The following is a 23,708-nucleotide window of genomic DNA, read 5'->3' as shown; positions in this document are numbered from 1 at the left end:
TACAAAGTGAATAAAGTGTAATTAATAAAAAAAATAATATAAAACAAGGAAATCATGAAATTTTTAGGCAAATGGTGGGATCTAGTAAACATCATCTTGAGTGAGGTATCCCAGAAGCAGAAAGACATACATGGTATATACTCACTTATAAGAGGATACCAGACCTATATGATGGGATAAACATACTAAAATATGTACACCTAAAGAAGTTAAACAAGGAACAGGACCTGGGTTAAGATGATCAATCCTCACTTAGAAAGACAATTGGGATGGACATTGAAAGTAGGAGAAAACAAGAAACAGGACAGGAACCTAACATAGAGGGCCTCTGAAAGACTCTACATAGAAGTGTATCAAAGCAGATACAGAGACTCATAACCAAACTTTGGGTAGAGTGCAGGGAATCAAATGAAAGAAGGGGGAATTAGTAAGACCTGGAGAGGACAGGAGCTCCAGAAGGATCAAATATATCTGAACACAGGGGTATTTTTGAAATTGATTCTCCAACCAAGGACCATGCATGGATATAACCTAAAACCCCTGTTCAGATGTAGCCCTCAGCAGCTCAGCATCCAAATGGGAACCCTAGTAAGGGGAACAGGGACTGTCTCTGACATGAACGAAGTGAAAGGCTCTTTTACCTCCACCCCCTGAGGGAGAAGTAGCCTTGCTAGGCCACAGAGGACGACAATGCAGCCAGTCCTGATGAGACCTGATAGACTAGGGTCAGATGGAAAGGAAGGTGGTCCTCCTCTATCAGTGGACTAAAAGACTGGCAAGGAGGAGGTGAGGGAGAGAGTGAGATTGAGAGGGAATGAGGGAGTGGGCTATAGCTGGGATACAAAGTAAATAACTGGTAATTAATATAAAAAAATAAAAATTAAAAAAAGATGCTTAATTTACCTATCTTACATGGCCTTTTCCTTTGTATTCTTATGTCTAACTGAAACTTAGTAACTGATACTGGTGTAGAACAATGTAACATGTAATAAGCATTAAATAAACTAATGGAGTCCATACTCTGTCTGTTGGTTCTTTTCCCCATGATACTAGAGATGGAAATCAGAGTCTCAAGCATGCTGAGCTCACACTCTGACCCTGATGTACACCCCAGTCCTACTTCCATTATTCTCTCCAGAGCACTGGAAAGTACATGATATTAAAATCCACAGATATTTGGTAAAAGGATCAGTAAGGGTCAATATCCTCAAAGGCTATAAATGATCAGATTGTAATGAGAGAAAACTTCTCTTCACTGCCCACTGCTTTCTAATTATACAGTTAATATGGATTTTTAGGAATGTGACTGATGATGCTGAACTTCGAAGTGCATCAGAAAAGACCTTATCAGCTCTAGGTCCTGGCTGAGACCAATGTCTTGATTCATTGTACAAAGATACATACGCTGAAGAGAGGAGTGTCCTCTCTATGAGGATGGAACCCCCTCCAGGGGCAGCAGGAAATTTCTTTTAGTCCAGTAGGTGTCAGTGAGAAAATTCCAGTTCTGAAATGAAAAAGCAGACTCACAGTCAAGGAGATATGATGCCCTTAGGTCTCTTCCCTCTCTCTTGTCCACCTTTCCCTCATCTTTTCTTCCTTTCTTAGACCCCTTTCCCTGTTTCTCATTCACTCACTCTTTTCACCCCTTCTCCTATCTCTTTTCTCTGTATAACTCTTCTTCCCATTGCTAGAACCTGTGAACCTCCTCCAATTCAGAGTCATTGCTGCCATTTTTATCTTCTCCTAGACATTGTTCTCCTTGTGCTATTCCTAATCATACTCTTCATCCTTTCTTTTTTCTTTTCTCCTTTTCTCTTTCTTTCTGCCTTTCATTCTTTCTTTCTTTAATTCTTCCTTTCATTCTTTCTTTTTGCTTTTTTTTCCTCCTCTTGTTCTTATACTCCTACTCTTGCCCCTGTATGACTACATACCCTTCTGTCTATCTCTCTCTCATTTTGAATATCTTTATTTCACCATAACCAAACTGGGCAGAAGAATTCAACAGTAGAAAAGAGTAGGAAGAAGAAACAAGCAATGCATTAGGTCTATTTAGATCAATAATGTGAGGAACAAGAGATAAAAATGCTAAAATCAGGGTCTTCTTGTAACTATGGAATAACATCCATGGTTCAAAATTATTTTTAGTCAGGAAAGCAAGATAATTCATTGCTTTTCCAATACTAGATCTGCTGAATTCAGAATAACTTGACATTGGGAATGAAAAGAGAGGACACTCATGTACAATGTTTGGTGTAGAATTTCTTCAATCTCTGCCTCTTGAGATTACTTCTTGATAGTTTGTGCTAGAAAATCAGCAGTGATGTCACCTTATTTTTTAAGAGGACTAGTATAAATTAGAATGTTGAACTTAACTTTCATAGCAATGTTAAGATACTCTATAGATGAATTTTAAATAATTTTCAGCCACAAAAGCATTTTGCTCTTGTACCTTACTTACAGATCTGAATCTTACACACTCACTCTTTGTATTTGGGGGCACACACCACTGCGATGGACTCAGGCAGCATCTGCTGATAGCCAAAATGGGTGTGTAGGTCCACACTTGACAAGAATGCTCTCTGGGTTGGATGGGTCTATGAAAATAAAAAAAAAAAAAGACAAGAATTGCAAGTGAGCATAGCCAGCCAGGTCTGATCCACCAAGAAAGGCAAGCCCAACCAACTTCAACAATTGGCCCCTACTAAGTTTCCTCAACTCATTCAAGAGAAACACTCATCTGCTAGCTGGAGAAGGAAGAGGGGACAATCTCTGTCCTCCTAACACACAAAGGTCAAAAGAAGCTAAGTTTCTCTCTATCACATTTGGTTTTTCCCTCACTGAGAACAAGACTCTTTTATTCATTCATGTTTAGTTATACCTGATGTCTAAAAGGTAACCATTTCAAGTTTTGTCCTTCAACTTCTAACCCATATCTGCTTCCCTGTTGCAAACAGCAGGCTGAGTCCTACCTCATCAAGATTTTGGATCACCACTACAAATATTGGTTCAACAATCTCTCTGGGTCTTCAGTTGTCTGTCTTCACTGCTGCCTCTGAACCCCATGCTTTTACTCCCTGTGTGAAGAGGAGACCCTTCTGCCCTTCCGATGTGGTACTGTACTATTGTCACTTGATTTACCCCTCTTTCCTTTTCTTCCCTCCCCCTTTTAACTGGATCAAGAGCATAAAAACACATCAGACAACTGCATGTCAGAGTAGGGATGAATCCTGCAGATGTTAAGCCAAGGAAGGCAGAGGTAAAAAGTTACATATCTAGCCATTGCATTTCAAGTCCTGTTGGCATGGCAGGAGGCACATGTAGGACGTGGTCAGTAATGAAATCCAGGAATAGATGGTGAAAGCAAAATTCAATCTGGAGGAAGGAAGGAAGGAATTTGGACTAGGCTCCTGTTTCTTTTCCTAAATTGTGTATGCACATTATATTTATTCAATGAACTATTAAATTGTACTATTCATGTAAGCACACTCACAAGGAAGCCTTATTTAATAAAACTATAGTGAAGTCAAAGAAAAACTAAAATCAAGAAAACCAACATCAACAAGACAAAACCATGTTCATACCATCTGACAGTTCCCTCATCTGTCAGTACTCTCTTAACTAAGTTCTGCTAAGAGCGGAGTTATAATTCTTCCTTCTCCTAATATCTAGAAATTAGATCTAAGCTTTTGTATGAAAGTCATGACAGATTCTAAAAATAGCCATAACCTTCATGAGATGACTTTTGTTTTGAGGCACAGTCTTTCTATTAGCCCAGGTTGGTTCTGAAGTCATCGTACAGCAGCCTCATCCTCCTGAGTGGTAAAATCCCATGGGGGTGCCATTATACCCAGATTTCTAAGAATCTGCTAAACCTTGAATTCTTTACCCACCATGGCCTAAAATTCATTAGCCAATATACTCAGAACCCCAGGAGGAAATATGAATACTCACCCTGCTGGAGCCTGTCTGAGTCACATGTTGAATTAATTCTTCAACTCTCCTTGCTATGTGGCTTAGGAGAACCTCCTAACCAGTACTCCTGCAGCATTGTTGCTGTTTCATCACCCACTGTGTTCCATGTTCTCCTTATTAGACCTCCACCTCAGCTGCCAGAGAATGGATTCTCTTGCAGCCAGCTCTCCCCATTTACCACATTTCCTAGGTCAACTCCATGCAGAAGCCTCCCAGGTCTCTCTCCTGGTTTCCCCTGGCCTCCCAAAACTTCCTTCCAATCGCCACATAGATTTGATATCTGACAACACCTTAAATTCCACACAGTAAGAATTATCTCCACTTCCAATCTCAGTCCTTCTCTAGAAGCCCTACTCATCCTTATGAGAGGATCATTGCCATCACCATGAGCCCAACTGAAAACTTGCTCTGTCCCAGCCTCTGGTCCTTATTAATTGGATCTCTAAATCTCACTCTTCCTCAACAGACTGCTACTATCTTCTCATTGGATGTTGGCAGCTCCCAAACCTTAACTGATCTTCACATCTCAATCAGCCTTGTATCTTCTTCATTTTCACTTCTGGACTCTGGTTTTAGTCATGAAATTGTTTTACCCAGAATAACCCAAACAGTTCTCTCTCTATTCAAAATCACCACTATTTTTCCTGCCCACACCAGACAATGGAGTCCATGGCTTTGATAGGTCATACCAACAAATATATGTCATCCTTTTCTGATACCAAACACAAATCCCAACCAACAGAACTGCTCACTGATGCAAGAACCCAGTGTAGATATCCAATGTTCAACTCTCTCCCTTGAGCCCCTTCTGGCCCATCTTTACAAGTCATCATAAGTCACTTCAAGTGTGGCCCCTCTTCTCTGAAACTCACAGGGATACAGATTTATCTCCTGAAAAATATAGTCCAAAATGGCTCATCTGAATTGGCACTAAGTTATGTGGGATAGCCCATTTGTGTTACCAGACACAAAGGGCCAAATTTTGATTAATGCATAGTATGTTGTTGATTTAGGCAAAACAGTAAGAATTTGTATTGAACTGAAAATCATGAAGTCACAGGAGACTGCTTCAAAAATCTCAACTTCTCATGTTCTGAGTATACGTATGTATGATATCTTAAAACCTGGAAATAAACCATGTGATTGTGGCTTACACCTGTCACTACTACAAGAAAAGCTTCTTGTTCTGTGAGCTTCAGTACTTGATAATGAGGGAATCATTAAGAAGAAATCTCTAGGCAAGTTACTGTGTTTACCTGAAAATCAACAGAAGTATGTTCAGCATGTGCAAACACTTAAAAATCTCACAGGTAGGATATCTTTGGGTGTGTAAAAAAGTGCTTCTTCATGAATACAAAATACAATCATTACAAATAACTCTCTTGTATTATTTAAAATAGTGTAATTTATATAATTTGGGGGGGACATGATTCCTATACCATGTTCCCTTACAGCCTAGGCAAGGTTCCATTGTTGACACAGACTCTCAACGAATAGGGACTTTGCAGAATTGCTTTCATTAAAAGGTAAAATTTTAAAAGCTGTTGAAACAATAGGAAATGGTCCTATGACTCACCCTGAACACTATTGACTGCATGTTTAAACAGAAGAATGATATGGAATGGATTGACTCTGCGCAGAGAAAGATTTAGGCAGGATGTTTCTAAGAGAGAAAAGAGAACCCTGCCATCAGGGAAGTTATTTGCTTACATGAATCCACCCTAAGGTGAGAAGCCCCAGTTCTTCTTGAATAAAAAACAGTTCCTCTTCATTGGTGGCATAGCAGTAGTCAGGGCCTCCTTCCTGGAGTGGTATGACTATGTGCGTGATCTGGTACTCCTCTCCTACCTGAAAGAGAAAATAACTTATTACTATTCCCTAGAATTCTCAATCCCTCTCTCTCATAACACAAGTAAGTGAATCTGTCAAGTGAATGACCCTTACTGTTCTCCCTCCCCTCAGTGTTTCACAATCTTGGGAGCTCTTTTAGGTTCTATATAAAGGAACAGATGCTGAGATGACCCTGAGATGTCCCTCTTGGCATATCCTAGGTATAGACTCCTGCCTGCAGAACTCAGCATGTGTGCTTAGGGGCTGAGGTGTTCATAATTTACATTCCAAGGCTTACCAGAGTAGGTGCTCAGACCAGGACCCAAAAGGAATTAGTCAACATGCATGTCTTCATGCCTCATTCCTGCCTATCTCCCTGTTTGTCTGCTGGCCTGCTTTCTTTGCCTTCAAGACAATGTCTCTTTCTCCTTGTGAAGCTGGTTTGAACTTCTAGGAAGCCTTCAGCCTCAGTTTGGCAGTAACAGGAATTAGCAGCATTAGCTACCATTTACAATGAAAATTTCTAACTATAACATCAAAGCAAATGGTTCAAAGGATTCTGAAAAGCAACCAAATACAAAGTCATCAAATCAAGGTTTCCAGGCCTTGTCAACTACAGTTCCTTCTGTCTGGTGATGTCTATGGACACAGACCCTGGATATGTTCTCTGAAAGTCATGGGAAGACAAGGAGAAGTAACAGCCTCAGATCAGGAAGAACTTTTCATATTTTTACCATGGATCCGCACAAAACACCACAGGTCTCAATTTTCTTCTTAGTGTTCTTCCTTGCAGACTTAAGAAATTTCTCACATAGATCATGAGGGAGGATCACAGGATGTAGGCCTCTGACTTCCTGAACTGCAATGGAAAAAAAAAAGAGAAAAACAGAGCCAGGTGTTCATGAGCAGAACTCATCTTGAGAGCCTGGGAGAGAAAGGAAATGTCATTGGGATTCTCCCCATGAATTCCTTCCCATGATGGAATCACAAAGTGAGCCGGGTTTGATTTCTCCAAGTTCTGGGTACAGCTGACTAGGAGCTGGGACCATGGACTTTATAGTCCGCTTGAATGGATGGAGCAATATTTTTGGATGTAACTATGAGATGAGTGTCAGTGGACCATGGAAGCCAAAGAATGAGGACATGGACAGGAACATGCAACATTCTATGTGATAGTGCTCAGTGCTTCAGACACCTGTCCACCAGCATGTCCCTACTTTCCTGGTGAGCTCCAGTCTCACACCTGTGTGGCTGAACCAGATGCAATGGGAACTCTTAGGTTTCAGACCATACCAAAGGGCACCTGGCCTCTAGGTTTCCCAGGGTCCGTTGGTCCCTACCTGTTGCTGAGCATGGCAAGGAAGGCATGACCCCCTACCCTGTACTTTCAAGCCCAGAGGCAGAGGCTAACCCTTATTATATAATCCAGACATTTAGGTTCCTTTATCTCTCTCTCTACTCTCACTCTACTCTCTGTGCATCTTTCCTCCTCTTCTTCTCCTCACTCTTTCTTCATTCCCTCTCTGCATGCTTTTCTCTTTCTCTCCTCCTTCTTCCCCAGTACTGCATCCAAGAGTTACTCCCAATAAACCTGCATTTCTATACTATAACTTCATCTTGCAATTAGCTTGCAATTCCTGTGTTTAAATGGGGAACCAATTCTACACAAGTCTTTTACAAGTTAGAAACCTGTGGTTACTTACCTGTGCTTTCCTCTGGGCCATTTTCCCCAGGCTGCTCGGCAGATGTTGATGTGTTTGGGGTGACAACCTTAGCATTCTCCTCTCTTGAACACTGCTGTGGTGGGCTGGATGTTTTGTTTGGTACTGAGGAAGGTTGAGCTTCCTTTGTTTTTACTGTTGCACCAGGTCCTACTTCTCCACTTTTGTTTTCTTTAGGTCCATACAATCGATCAAAAGGAACAGAGTGCCAACTAGAGAACCCTGATTTTTTAATTTACTTATATTTTTATCTTAATTACAGTTTATTTACTTTGTATCCCAGCTGTAGCCCCCTCCCTCATTCCCTCCCAATCCCACTCTCCCTCCCTCGTCTCCTCTCTGCCCCTCTCTAAGTCAAGTGATAGGTGAGGTCCTCCTCCCCTTGCATTTGACTCTAGCTTATCAGGTCTCATCAGGACTGGCTGCAATGTCCTCCTCTGTGGGGTAGCAAAGCTGTTCTTCCCATGAGGGGGTCAAAGAGCCAGCCACTTACCTGTGCTTTTTTCTGGATCATTATCCCCAGGCTGCTTGGCAGATGTTGATGTGCCTGGGGTGACAAACTTAGCATTCTCCTCTATTGGACACTGCTGTGGTGGGCTGGAGGTTTTGGTTGGTATTGAGGAAGGTCGAGCTTCCTTTGCTGATAATGTAATAGCAGCTCCTACTTCTCCACTTCTGTTTTCTTCAGGTCCATTCAATGGGTCAAATGGAAAAGAGCAATAACCGGAACATCCTGATTTTATGTCCTCCCAGAAGGATGCCCGCTCGGCTGTTTCCTCTTCTTTCTGCTTCTACAGAAAAAAGATTTAGGTAAATACTTGAAATCTCAGAATAAAAAAAAAAAAGTCTTGTCATCATAGAGATGAACAAAACCTATTTCTGTTCATGTCTGACATCTCAGAATAGGATCAATAAATCTGGTGTTGTGGAAAATAGCTCCTTACTTAGTTCCTATAAGCCTGTCTCTAATAATACCTAAATATCAGTCTTTTCTTCACTCCACCCATCTTTGTGTGTGTGTGTGTGTGTGTGTGTGTGTGTTGGCTAGTATGGAAGCAAGTGCATTTATGTACAAGTGATTGTGGAGCTTATTCATTGACTTGCAGACTCTAATGGAACATAACAAGGCAGTCCAAGAAGAGGCTGCCATATACTCCCGCTGTCTCTGTGCTCCTCATACTGACCATCTCCATTAGGTATTTTTCGTATTCCCTGTTATATTTGTTTATTAGTTTCCTCTTTAGAGTCTCGGCCCTGTCAAAAACGATGTTTAGGATCTGAAATACAAAATCAAAATGGAAAATTAGAACAGTTCTATTGTGAGAAAAAAAAAGGAAAAGTAGGGAAAGGCAACAGTAACTCATGCATAGATTGAACCCTATTCCATCCATCTCTCTCCTCTTTACTGTTCTGCTGAGGCAGCATCTGACCCCTTTCCACCGAGTGACAGGATCTCTGGATTTTCTCTGAGTAACTCCAGGTTGCTCTTTGTTGTCTGAGGCAACAAAGACCCACCTTGATGAAATTCGATCTTCTTCCATGCGCATCCCTTTTTCGGAGTTTTGGGCCAATGTTCAGTTTTTCCAAATATAATCTAAAGGAATAAAAGAGAGTAAATACTATGTACAGAAAAATTTCAAATGTTTAAATGAGGCCTGGAGGAAATTTGGCCTCTGCATGCAGGATTTCAGAAGTTCCTGGGGTTTACAGAGGCACATCCTGAAATCCAGCATCAGTTTCCATCCCAGTGTCTGGAAAGAGATGTGTCTTTATTTGTAATAATAAACTGGCACATTCAGCAAATATCAGTTGTCAAGAAGCACAGCAAAGCTGTTAAGGTGCATGTTTGTCACCCCAGCACTCAGGAGGAAGCACATAGAATTAGTCACAGATCCTTTAGGAAACAGGGCATAACCTGGAACTTCTAAACAGGAAATAAAGACAGTGGTCTCTTCAATTCCCAATCACAATACTGATTGCTGCTCATAGAGCACCTTTGTGTATTGTTTCCCAGCAGGGCACAACCTCACCTGAGAGACATTAGGCAATGAAAGGAGACACTGAGGGTGCTCAGAGTTAGGAGTACGTGTGCTGGGGTTACCTGGTGGGATGCTGCACCCAGAGATACTGCTCACCTGCTTCAACTCTCACATCAGTCCAAAATACAAGAACAATCCATGACCCTGTCAGAAACTCTGCTTGAGGGGAGGGTATGATCAGAATCATTTTATGTGCATATCTGATTTTCATCACCATATGAAAAGCTGATATCTCAAAGGACATACGAGTCCCTTTTAAGAGTAATTTGTCTTTGGAATGGTAAGAAAAAAGAGAGGGAGATACAAGATGAGCTCAAAAGAACACCTTCGTTTTACAGAATACCAACAGTGGAAAACAAACAGAAGAACCCTTGTTCTAGCAGTAAGAGCAGGGAAATGCAAACTGTCCTACTGAAATATCTCTAAACCTGAGCTTTCTCCTCCTCTGTGGAACAAGAAGGTGGCGTCTCTCCTCAGCACACACAGTCTTCTGAAGATCAGGGAAGCCATGGCCAGAAAACCCCACCCCATTGCCTGAGCTCCTCAGAGTCCTGGGCATATCCTTAGGCTCTGTTTCACCAAATTCAGGGCTAGACATGACTAGTGAGATCTTAACATCATTCACTTTGTCAAACACAGCACTCTTGTACCTGAGCCTGTAAGAGTCATTCCCTGGTGTTAGATCCACAATCTTGTATTTAATCTGCCTGTGCAAAAATGATGAAGAGCTTGGGAAAAAGACTGTGCTGTGCTGAACCCCACTGACTCCAGGTGCTTTACAGTCTTCTGGTGACTGTAGCTACAGGGAGGGCTACCCTCTTTCCCATACAACTCAAGAGGCTATAAGATGAAGAGAAAAGGGATCTGGGTTTGGCTACACATCAGAGATAATCCTGTGACTCAGAGGCCATTTGCTGATCAATCCACTAGCCAATTCAGATATGCCATACTTCCTGGCCAACTATTATTTTCAAAGAGCTGGCCATGTAGGCAAAGATCAAAAACTCCTACTCAGGATGATCTTTTCTTGGTCCCACCATTTGCCTGCAAATTTCATCATTTCCTTGTGTTTAATTGCTGAGTAGTATTCCATTGTATAAATGTACCACAATTTCTGTGTCCATCCCAAAAACAGAGAGACACTCATGGTATATAATAACTTGTAAGTGGATATTAGACATATAAAATAGGATAATCATATTAAAATCTGTACACCTAAAGAAGCTAATCAAGAAGGAGGACCTGAGTAAGATGATCTACCCTCATTCAGAAAGGCAAACAGGATGGACATCAGAAGAGGGAGAAAACAGGGAAAAGGACAGGAGCTACCACAGAGGGACTCCGAATGACTCTACCCTGCAGAGTATCAAAGCAGAGGCTGAGACTCATAGCCAAACTTTGGGCAGAGTACAAGAAATCTTATCAAAGAGTTGGGAGATAGAAAGACTTGGAAGGGACAGGAGATCCACTAGAAGAGAAAAAAAAAATCTGGCCACATGGATCTTTTCTGAGAGTTATACTCCAACCAAGAATCATTCATGGTGATAACCTAGAACCCCTGTCCAGATGCAGCCCATGGCAGCTCTGTGTCCAAGTGGGTTCCCTACTAATGGGAACAGGGACCTTCTCTGACATGAACTCAGTGGCTGGCAGTTTGATCACCCCCTGAGGGGGCGCAGCCTTACCAGGCCACAGAGGAAGCCAATGCAAGCTATTCCTGATGAGACCTGATAAATTGGATCAGATGGAAGGGGAGGAGGACCACTCCAATCAGTGGACTGGGAGAGGAGCATGGGTGGAGAAGAGGGAGTGAGGGTGGGATTGGGCAGGGACCAGGGAGGGGGCTACAGTAGGTATACAAAATGAATAAAATGTAATTAATAAAAAAATTAAGGGAACTCCTACTCATTAAGTTCTTTATTTGTGACCACAGCAACTTTGCTCCTTGTGTCTTTGAATAGGGAGGAAAAGATTGTGTGTGAACTGCCCGAAATATGATTAAAACCTAACATTGTCAAATTCAGTAACTGTCAGCAAATGTGACAAACATGAACAGGAGAGGAGCATAAGTTAGACAACAGTCCCAGAAAAGGAGATAGAAACTGCAGGTTCTCACGTGAGGAATTTATGATAGAGAATAAAAGCTGCTTCTTCTTTTCCACATTCTTCCAGGTCAGCTGCCATTTTGAAGAAGTCGTCTCTCAGGCTCATGTAAGAAGCCTTGGAAAATTTTTTGTTGATTTTGATGTCCTGCCCTAGAGCACTTAAGATCTGGAACCGCTCTTGGGGAGGTAGACTGACATCATCATGTCTGTGGATGGTCTAATACAAAAGAGAAGACAGGACACATCAAAACCCATCTTCTGCCATCCTTCCATCCTGCTGTGCCAGCTAGCTAGTACACAGTGTTGGCTTGTATGTGCTTGTGTGTGTGTGTGCGCGCGCACGCGTGCCACATGTATGTGTGCCAGATTGCGTGACAAACCGCTCCCTAAAGAAATTAGAGCAAATAAAACAACATTTCTTGTGATTCAACTCAATAAATAATTTAGTGAACAGGCACAGCATGGGATCCTCTTAATATGGTAGTAAAGTGACAGATTCCAGACCTGGGATCTCTGTGCCCTTTTAAGCAAAATGCAAAGGAGCTTTCAGGTAGCATGTAACTTAAAGAAGGGTCCTTACAAACAGCCTGTTTATTGAGATTAGCACCATGACTTTACATAGATATGAGTGGTTGTGCACACATTGGAGGATTCTGCATACTTATGAAACCAGCACTCACCACAGAGACTTCTCCTGATATTACCAAGACAATTAGAGAGCACCAGAGCTTGGAGGAACCCATATCCATGTATTCCATAATTCAATCTTAGCTAGAAGCAAAAGGCTTTGGGATTGGGTGCTCCCTGTTATTTAATTAGTATCTATGATACTCAAATCATCAAGAACATCTGAGTGATAATGAAAAATGAAAACTCAGTTCCTGCTCTTGAAGGACTTCGGGAACTAAGGTTGAGAAGCATCAGAAAGAAACAAACCTTTGAGAACTGTCAGCACCTTGGACCACAGCATTGCACAATCCTATCCTGAATGTTTGCAGGGGAGCCAGGTTGTTTGAGAGCAGAAATGCAAAGTACTCTAAAGACTACCTATTTACAGTATTGACCTCTTTTCTTTATCTCACTGGCAATGTAAAGAAAAGGTGATGTGTTATCACTCTAATTCTTTAGTTTAAACACAGAGAAACACACTAGGATTTTAACTTTCCAAATATGGTTTTGTGTAAATTATCTTCATGGTAAAGTGCAATGAGACTTACCACATTTGTTCTTCCAGTAGTGAAAGGTCCTTTATTATCTAGACAACTCTGGTGGTCTGATTGTCTGGGTGTCACAAAGTTTCCTCCTGTCACCAGATAAACAAGCTTTTAGGAAAGGAAACTTTTGCTTCTCTGGGAAATAATATTAATATACATTAAACTATGCCTTGCTGAAATAATGACAACTATGGCCATGGAGATACAGGCTTTTCATCCTGCAATTCATTGACTGAGGCAGGATGGTAGTCACTACCTCCATTTCAGAGTGAACACTTAAAACAATTTTTAATTGAAAAAAAAAGAGGATTAAGTCATTCTTTTTAAAATAAGGATTTACAATAAAGTTGGATTCAAGATGACAACAGCTGCATGCATCCTAAGAACTTTGGAGCAGCTACAAGAAGCTTGAGAGAAAGAGAGATTCAAGATGGCCACATGAAAAGGATACTGTGAAACAGAAAGGAGGATCAATGGAATCGCATAGAAGACCCAGAAATAAACCCACACACCTATGAATACTCAATATTTGACAAAGAAGCCAAATCCATTCAATGGAAAAAAGACAGCATCTTCAACAAATGGTGCTGGACCAACTGGATGTCTACATGCAGAAAAATGAAAATAGATCCATATTTATCACCCTGCACAAAACTAAAGTCCAAGTGGATCAAAGACCTCAACATAAAACCAGATACTCTAAATCAGTTGGAAAAAAAAGTGGGAAACAGCCTAGAACTCATTGGCACAGGAGACAACTTCCTGAACAGAACACCAACAGCACAGGCTCTAAGAGCAACAATCAATAAATGGGACCTCATGAAACTGAAAAGCTTCTGTAAAGCAAAGGACACTGTCATCAAAACAAATAGACAGCCTACAGATTGGGAAAGAATCTTCACCAACCCTTTATCTGACAGAGGGCTAATATCCAGTATATATAAAGAACTAAAGAAGCAGAAAAGCAACAAACCAAGTAATCCAATTAAAAAATGGGGAACAGAGCTAAACAGAGAATTCTCGAAAGAGGAACATCGAATGGCAGAGAAACACTTAAAGAAATGCTCAACCTCATTAGCCATTAGGGAAATGCAAATCAAAACGACCCTGAGATTTCACCTTACACCCATCAGAATGGCCAAGATGAAAAACTCAAGTGATAGCACATGCTGGAGAGGTTGTGGAGAAAAGGGAACCCTCCTCCATTGCTGGTGGGAATGTAAACTGGTTCAACCACTTTGGAAGTCAATCTGGCGCTTTCTCAGACAACTAGGAGTAGTGCTACCTCAAGACCCAGCTATACCACTCCTAGGTATATACCCAAAATTTGCTCAAGTACACAACAAGGACATTTGTTCAACCATGTTCATAGCAGCTTTATTTGTAATAGCCAGAACTTGGAAACAACCCAGATGTCCATCAACGGAGGAATGGATACAGAAATTGTGGTATTTTTACACAATGGAATACTACTCAGCAATCAAAAAGGAGGAAATCATGAAATTTGCAGGCAAGTGGTGGGATCTAGAAAAGATCATTCTGAGTGAAGTATCCCAGAAGGAGAAAGACAAACTTGGTATATACTCGCTTATATAGACCTACAAGATATGATAAACATAATGAAATCTACACACCTAAAGAAGATAATCAAGAAAGTGGACACAGGCAAAGGTGATTAATCCTCATTTAGAAAGACAAATGGGATGTGCATTGAACTTATGACAGGAGTCTACCACAAAAGGCATCTGAAAGACTCTACCTAGCAGTGTTTCAAAGCAGACACTAAGACTCATAACCAAACCCTCAGCAGAGTGCAGGGAATCATATGAAAGAAGGGAAGTTAGTATGATATGGAAAGGATAGGAGCTCTACAAGGACCAAACATATCTGGGCACAGGGTCTTTTCTTAGACTGACACTCAACCAAGGACCATCTATGGATATAACCTAGAACTTCTGCTCGGATGTGGCCCGTGGTAGCTCAGTAACCAAATAGTTTTCCAAAGTAAGGGGAACACGGACTATTTCTAACAGGATCTCAAGGGCAAGCTGTTTGACCCCCCCCCCCCTCCCAGGGAGGAGCAGTCTGTTAGGCCACAGAGGAGGACTTTACAGCCAGCCCTGAAGATACCTGATAAAACAGGGTCAGATGAAAGGGGAGGAGGTCCTCCCCTATCAGTGGACTTGGAAAGGGGCAGGGAGGAGACCAGGGAGGGAGTGTGGGGTTGGGGAGGGAATGAGGGAGCGGGATACAGCTGGGACACAGAGTTAACAAAATGTAACTAAAAAGAAAAAAATAATAAAAAAATAAAAAAGAAAAAAAAAAAAGAAAAGAAAAGGATACTGTGCCTGAGGAGCAGGACAGCAGTGACTGCACGCTTACCAACAAACTGAACTCTGGGCCCCCAAAAACCAGCAATTGTGTTTCCCAGGTAAGTTGAAACCCCACGGTGTAGGAAGTAATCGGGTCCATTCTCAGGTCACCAAGTTAAACACCTGAAAAGTTCCCGGGTCCTGGCAGGGGCTCAGTCACCAGCCCAGAGCCACATGCCTATGTGTTCTGATCACCATCCCAGACCGAACTGTGAGGCCCACAACACCAGAGACTGAGATTTCCAGTTGAGAGAAAACCCCAATTTGAAGGAAGCAATAGGGACCGACCTCAGGTCACCGAGACGATCACGGGAAAAGGTCCCAGTGTCCAGTGGGTGCTCAGCCACCAGCCCAGAGACCTACCTCCGTGCCCAACTCACCTTCCCAGACAGAACTGTGGGCGGCACGGCAGCAAAGTCTGCGTGTCTCTGTCAGGAGGAAACCCCACAGTGAGGCAAACACATGTCCAACCTCAGTGCACTCAGCTGAACACCTCCCTCCAAACGTTTTCGGAAAAAAAGTTCTCAGGTTCCTACAGGTGCTCAGTTGCCAGCATGGAGCTACTCAGCTGTGCCTGCATGCTCTACTCGCCATTTTAGACTGAATTGTGGACCCCAAACACCATAGACTGGGTCTCCCTATTGGGAGGAAACCCCATGGTGGGAGGAAACATCTGATCCGACCTCAGGACACTCAGCACAAGAAAAGTTTCTGGGCTGCTGCAAACTCCAGGCTCTAACCTCCGGCTGCATGCATGAGTGATGTGCACCCCTCCCACTGATTACCACTTGCGTACTGGGGCACAGAGCTCCATCCTCAGACCTAGAAATGCCTGGGATCCACAGGATCAGCCCCACACACTGCACCAAGGTGCAACCTGTCACCCTAGCTAAACTGACCAACTTGCGGGGCTCTCTGGTTCTCTGCTTCTCCCAGCAAACACAGCAGCCTACTAAATTCAGAGCAAGAAACCCAGCAGCAGGGTAGCTGTCTCCAGGACTTCTCCTGGTCAGAGGAGAGCCCCATTGACTATCAATGACCACAGTTACCACACAGGTCCATACGCCTGAGGTGACCTGTAGCAATTCCTGAGAAACACCACCATTCAGATAATCATAACCAAAAATCTGAGGAGACCGCCTTCAGGAACAACCATCTTCCTGCCAGAAAGTAACAGCCAACACCTGAGACAGCTAGATGGAGAGAGGCCAGCATAAAAGCACAACCAACAAAAGCCAAAGCAACATGGCATCTCCAGAATCCAGTTATACAGGGACAAACACCCCTGGTCATAAGTGAAATTCAAGAATATGACCTTACATCTGTACTTTTGAAGAGGTTAATGAGGAAACAAATAAAATGCATAAAGAATTATAAGAAGATAAAGTCAAACAGATTATGGTCATGTGTAAAGAAACAGAAGAAGAAAAAGTCAAACAGATTATTGCCAACGCTAAAGAAATGGAGGAAGATAAAATAAAACAGTATGGCCATCTGTAAGAAATACAGGAAGATGCAGCCAAACAGTTTGTGGCCTTCAGAGAGGAAATAATTATGTTACTGAAAGAAATAAAAGAAACAGGGGAATATTCAAACACACAGGTAAAGGAATTGAAGAAAAATGCACTCAAACAGGTGGAGAAAATCAACAAAACAGTTCAAGATCTGAAGATAGAGTGGGAAAAATTATAGAAAACACAAATGGAGAGGAAGAACTTAGGGAAGAAAACATGAACTACAGAGGTAAGCATAACCCACAGACTACAAGAGATGGAAGAAAGAATCTCAGGAGTGGAAGATACAATGGAAGAAATCAATGTATCCATCAAATAAAACATTAAATCTAAAAAGTTCCTGACACAAACCCTCCAAGACAACATGAAAAGACAAAATCTAGGAATAGAGGAAAAAGAAGATTCCCTCCTCCAAGGCCCAGAAAATATTTACAACAAAATCAGAGAAGATTTTCTCAACCTAATGGAGAGGTTTATAAGCATACAAGAGGCCTACAGAACACCAAATGAATTAGACCAAAAAAGAAAATCCTCCATCCACAAAATAATCAAAACAGCAAGTATACAGAACAAAGAAAAAAATACTAAAAGCTACAAGGGAAAAAGGCCAAATAATATATAATGGCAAACCCATCAGAATTATACCTGACTTCTCAACAGAGACTATGAATGCCAGAAAGGCCAGGATGGATATCATGCAGACCCTAAGAGAACACGTATGTCATCCCAGACTACTATACCCAGCAAAACTCTCAGTCATCATAGATTGAGAAAATAAGATATTCAATGACAAAAAACAAATTTCGACAATACCTACCCATGCCCATGATAGCTCAGTATCCAACTGGGTTCTCTAGTAAGGGGGACAAGCATCATTTCTGACATGAATTCAATGACTGGCTCATTGAACTTCCCCTCTCCCTGGTGGGAGGAGCAGCTTTACTAGGCCACAGATAAGGACTCTGCAGACAGTCCTGAAGGTACCTGATAAGCTAGGGTCAGATGGAAGGGGAAGAGGACCTCCCCTATCAGTGGAAGGGGGCAGGGAGGAGAAGAGAGAGGGAGAGTAGGATTGAGAGGGGGAAAAGTGAGGGAGCTATGGCTGGGATACAAGTGAATGACCTGTGATTAAAATAAAAAATAAAACAATACCTAACCACAAATCCAGAATTACAGAAGATACTACAAAAAAAAAAAAAAAAAAAAAAAAAAAAAAAAAAAAAAAACAGAAAATAAAAAACTTCACTACAAAAAAACTAAAAATAGCCAAGCACACAAATACACTACCACAAACAACAGCAAAATCAAAGGACCTAACAGCCATTGGTCATTAATCTCTCTCAATATTAATGGACTCAACTCTGTAATAAAAAGACACAGACTAACAGGATGGATGTATAAACAATACCCAACAATATGATGCATACAAGAAACACACCTAAGTCACAAAGATAGACATTACCTGAGACTAAAGGTCTGGAAGACAGTTTTCCAAGCAAATGGACCCATGAAGCAAGCAGGAGTAACCATTATAATATCTAGATTTTCAACCAAAATCAATGAAAAGAGGTGGGGAGGATCACTTCATTCATCAAAGGAAAATACCACCAAGAAGACATCACAATTCTCAACATCAATGCCCCAAATACAAGGGCACACACATTCGTAAAAGAAACACCAATAAAACTTAAACCACACATAGATCCCCACACATTAACAGTGAGACACTTTGACACCCCACTCTCAACAAACGACAGGTCAACAAAATAGAAATTAAACAAAGAAACAATGACTCTAACAGAGGTCATGAATCAAATGGACCTAACAGATATCTACAGAACCTTTTACCCAAACACACAAGAATTTACCTTTTTCTCAGAATCTCATGGTACCTTCTCCAAAAATGACCATATAGTTAGTCACAAAGCCTCAACAGATACAAGAAGATTTATATAATACCTTGTATTTTATCTGACCACCATGGACTAAAGCTGAAGTTCAACAACAAGAGAAATGGCAAAAAGCCTACACTCACATGGAAACTGAACAACTTGCTACTCAATGAGAGCTGGGTCAGGGAAAAAAAATCAAGAAAGAAATTAAAGACTTCCTAGAATTCATGAAAATGAAGGCACAACATACCCAAACTTATGGGACACAATGAAAGCAGTGCCAAGAGGAAAGTTCATAGCACTAAGTCACTTCAAGAAGAAATTCGAAACATCTCATTCAAGTAACTTAATACCTCACTTGAAAGCTCTAGAATAAAAAGAAGCAGACACTCCCAAGAGGAGCAGATGGCTGGAAATAATCAAACTCAGGGCCGAAATCAATCAATTAGAAACAAATAAAACAATTCAAAGAATCAATGAAGCTAAGATCTGGTTCTTTGAGAAAATCAACAAGATAAATAGAAAAGGTAGAGAGAAATTATCCAAATCAACAAAATCAGACATGAATTTTGGGTGACATAACAACAGACACTGAAAATCCAAACAATCATTAGGTCTTACTTCAAAAGCCTATACTTCACAAAATTTGAAAATGTAAATTAAATAGACAATTTCCTTGATCAATTCCACATACCAAAGCTAAATCAAGACCAGGTAAATAATTTAAATAGTTCTATCTTCCCTAAGGAAATAGAAGCTGTCATCAAGTCTCCCATCCAATAAAAGCCCAGGGCCAAATTGTTTCAGCACAGAATTCTACCAGACCTTCAAAGAAGAGCTAACACCAATACTCTTCAAGTATTCCACAAAATAGAAACAGAAGGAACTTTACCAATCTCATTCTATGAAGCCACAGTCACCTTGATAACTATCCCTCACAATGAACCAACAAAGGAAGAGAACTTCAGGCCAATGACCCTTTGATGCAAAAATACTCACAAACCAAATCCAAGAACACATCAAAGATATCATCCACTATGACCAAGTAGGATACATCACAGGTATGCACGGGTGGTTCAATATATGGAAATCCATCAATGTGATCTACCATATAACAAAACCAAAAGAAAAAAAAATGATAATCTCCTTAGATGCTGAAAAAGCATTTGACAAAATCTAACATTTCATTTATGTTTAAAGTCCTGAAGAGATTAAGGACACAAGACACTTCCCTAAGCAATATATGCTTAGGGAATATAGCCTAGTAAAGGCAATATACAGCAAGCCTATAGCCTACATCAAACTATATGGAGAGAAAATTAAATCAACGCCACTGAAATCAGGAACAAGGCAAGACTGCCCACCCTCCCCATATCTCTTCAACATAGTTCTTGAAGTCATTGCTTAGAGCAATAAGATAATTAAAAGAAATCAAGTGGATTCAGTTCAGAAAGGAAGAAGTCAAAGTATCACTATTTGCAGATGATATGGTAGTATACATGAGTGACCCCAAAAATTCTACCAGGTAACTCCTACAACTGATAAACACCTTCAACAAAGTGGCTGGATACAATATTAACTCAAACAAATCAGTAAACCTCCTATATACAAAAGTCAAAAGGGCTGAGAAAAATAAATTAAGGAAACAACACCTTTTAAAATAGCAACAAAGGACATAAAGGGCTTTAACCAAGCAAGTCAAAGACTTGTATGAAAAAAAAAAAAACCTATCAGTCTCAAAAGAAAGAAATAGAAGATATCAGAAGAAAAAAAGACCTCCCATGTTCATGGCTTGGCAGGATTAACATAGTAAAAATAGCGACCTTACCAAAGCAATATACAGATTCAGCGCAATTCCCATCAAATTACCAACACAATTCTTAACAGAACTTGAAAGAACAATTTTCAACTCCATATGAAAAAAAAAAAAAAAAACAACCCACAATTGCCAAAACAATCTTGCACAACAGATCTTCTTAAGGTATCTACATTCCTGATCTCAAGCTGTACTATAAAGCAACAGTAATAAAAACTGCATGGTACTGTCATAGAAACTGGATGGAAGATCAATGGAATCAAGTAGAAGACCCAGAAATAAACCCACACACTTATGGAGACCTGATTTTTTACAAAGATGCCAAAAATATACAATGTAAAAAAGATAGCATCTTCAATAAATGGTGCTGGTCTAACTGGATATCTTCATGTAGAAACATGAAAATAGGTCCATATTTGTCACCCTGCACAAAACTAAAGTCCAAGTGGATTAAAGACCTCAAAAACAACAACAACAACAAAAAAAAAAACAAACACACTAAACCTGTTAGAAGAAAAAGTGAAGAATAGCCTTGAAATCATTGGTACAAGAGACAATTTCTTGAAAAGAACACCAACAGCACTGGCTCTAAGATCAACAATCAATAAGTGGAACCTCATGAAACAATAGTTTCTGTAATGTAAAGGACACTGTCATGACAACAAAATGACAGCCTACAGATGGGGAAAGTATCTTCACCAATTATATATCTGACAAAGGTCTAATATCCAGAATATATAAAGAACTAAAGAAGTTCAATAGAAACAAAGCAAGTAATCCAATTAAAAATGGGGTACAGAGATAAACAGAGAATTCTCTATAGAGAAATATGGAATAGCAGAGAAACAATTAAAGAAATGCTCAACATCCTTAGCTAACAGGAAAATGAAAATCAAAACGACTCTGATATTTTACCTTACACACATCAGAATAGCTAAGATCAAAAACTCAAGTGACATTACATGCTAGAGAAGATGTGGAGAAAGGGAAACCATTTTCAATTGCTGGTGGGAATTTAAACTTGTACAGCTACTTTGGAAATCAATACGGTGCTTTCTCAGACAATTAGGAATAGTGCTACCTCAAGATCCAGCTATACCACTCCTAGGCATATATTCAAAAGATACTCATATATATAACAAGGACATTTGCTCAACCATGTTTATAACAGCTTTATTTCTAATAACCAGAAGCTGGACAAACTCCAGATGTCCCTCAGTTGCATTATAGATACAAAAAATTGTAGTATATTTACACAATGTAATACTACTCAGCAATTAAAAACAAGGAAATCATGAAATTTGCAGGCAAATGGTGGGAGCTAGAAAAGATCGTCCCCAAAGCAGAAAGACACACATGGTATATATTCACTTATAAGTGGATATTAGACATATAAGATAATCATACTAAAATGTGTACACCTAAAGAAGCTAAGCAAGAAGAAGGAATTGGGTAAAATGATCAATCCTCATTCAGAAAGGAAACTGGATAGACTTCAGAAGAGGGAGAAAACAGGGAACAGAATTGGAACCTACCAAAGAGGGACTCTGAAAGACTCTACCCTGCAGAGTATCTAAGCAGATGCTGAAAATAATAGCCAAACCTTAGGCAGAGTGTAGGGAATCTTATGAAAGAAGGGAGTGATAGAAAGACCTGGAGAGGACAGGAGCTCCACAAGCAGAGAAAAAAAAAATAGGGCACTGGAAACTTTTCTGAAACTGATACTCTAAGGAATATTCAGGAAACCCTTGCACGGATCTAGACCATGTCATTTCAGTTTCTAAGTGTGTTCCCTAGTCATGGGAAGAGGGACTGTCTCTGACATGAACTCAGTGGTTGGCTTTTTGATCACCTCCCCCTGAGGGAGGTGCCACCTTACTAGGACACAGAGGAAGAAAATGCAGCCAGTCCTGATGAGAACTGATAAACTAGGATCAGATGGAAAAGAAGGAGGACCTCCCCTATCATGGACTGAGGAGGGGCATGGGAGGAAAAGAAAGAGGGAGAGTGGGATTGGGCAGGAACCAGGGAGGGGGCTACAGTTGGAATACAAAGTGAATAAACTGTTATTAATGAAACAATAAACAAATTTTAGAAAAGTAAAAAACAAAAACAAAAAAGGAGCATGAGAGAACCATGAAGGCACAGAGGAGATACACTGTAGCATAGAACAATCCTACAGAGAGCAAACTATCTTCACAACAACAAAAATGCCATTTCTTTGGGGAATGTTTTAAAAAGTGGTCTCATGAAAATGGAGAAAATAAAAATGGCTGAGCAGCTCCCCAATAATGGGGCAGAGAGAAGTAAAACTAGAGCCACAGCAGCTGGCACTGGATAAGAGTTCATGTTCTGGATCGGGCCCCCTCAAAAGACCTACATGGTCTGTGTTGTGCCTGGAGGCCACGGTGGTCTCCATGGTCCTTGCCTCACTAGAAACCATATGGCAGTGCATGTTCTCTTAGACTTTACAACAAAAGGAAGATATAGTCTAGTCAGTAAGCCATTGAAGAGAGTTCTTAAAATTTTTGATAATATGAGTATACACCATATATGTCTTTCTGGGTTTCCTCACTGATGATCTTCTCTAGTTCCCACCATTTGCCTTCAAATTTCATGATTTCCTTGTTTTTAATTGCTGAGTAGTATTCCATTGTGTAAATGTATCACACTTCCTGTGTCCATTCCTCCATTGAGAGACATCTAAGTTGTTTGCAGATTCTAGCTATTATAAATAAAGCTGCAATGAATATAGTTGAGCAAATGTCCTTATTGAATGGTGGGGCATCTTTTGGGTATATGCCTAGGAGTAGTATAACTGGATGTTGAGGTAGCACTACTCCTAATTTTCTGAGAAAGTGCCAGATTTATTTCCAAAGTGGTTATACAAAGTTACATTCCCACCAGCAATGGAGGAGGATTCGCCTTTAATGGATATTAGTCATACAAGATAAATATATTAAAATATATACTCATAAAGACTCTAAACAAGGAGAACCCTAGGAAAGATGCTTAATCTTCATTAGAAGGGCAAACAGGATAGACATCAGAAGTAGAAGACAAGGAACAGGACAGAAGCCTTCCACAGAGAACCTCTGAAAGACTCTACTCACCAGGGTTGGAAGCAGATACTGATACTCATAGCCACGATTTAGGCAGATTGCCAGAATTCTAATGGAAAAAGAAGGAGATAGAAAGTGCTAGAGGTGACAAGAACTCCACAAAAAAGAACA

General features: G+C 40.6%; 1 protein-coding gene across 1 annotated transcript in view; it reads right to left on the bottom strand.

Moving 5' to 3' along the window:
* The window catches only part of LOC129678037 (STAM-binding protein-like), a 34,078-nt gene extending 11,184 nt beyond the window's left edge, over positions 1-22,894 (bottom strand). Inside the window, exons 1-10 of the mRNA XM_055608709.1 lie at positions 22,856-22,894; positions 11,679-11,884; positions 9,039-9,117; positions 8,708-8,800; positions 8,017-8,314; positions 7,506-7,745; positions 6,537-6,661; positions 5,683-5,820; positions 2,482-2,594; positions 1,405-1,504 (exon numbers count right to left, since the gene is read on the bottom strand). Of these exons, the coding sequence (XP_055464684.1) occupies positions 1,405-1,504; positions 2,482-2,594; positions 5,683-5,820; positions 6,537-6,661; positions 7,506-7,745; positions 8,017-8,314; positions 8,708-8,800; positions 9,039-9,117; positions 11,679-11,884; positions 22,856-22,894 (1,431 nt within the window). The remainder of the gene's footprint in view (positions 1-1,404; positions 1,505-2,481; positions 2,595-5,682; positions 5,821-6,536; positions 6,662-7,505; positions 7,746-8,016; positions 8,315-8,707; positions 8,801-9,038; positions 9,118-11,678; positions 11,885-22,855) is intronic.
* Between the last annotated feature and the right edge of the window lie 814 nt (positions 22,895-23,708).

This window comes from Psammomys obesus, unplaced genomic scaffold (assembly GCF_907164565.1).
Source record: "Psammomys obesus unplaced genomic scaffold, mPsaObe1.curated_primary_1811, whole genome shotgun sequence".
NCBI classification, from domain to species: domain Eukaryota; kingdom Metazoa; phylum Chordata; class Mammalia; order Rodentia; family Muridae; genus Psammomys; species Psammomys obesus.
Note: the sequence above shows the minus strand (reverse complement) of the source record. Positions and strands in the feature narration are given on the sequence as shown.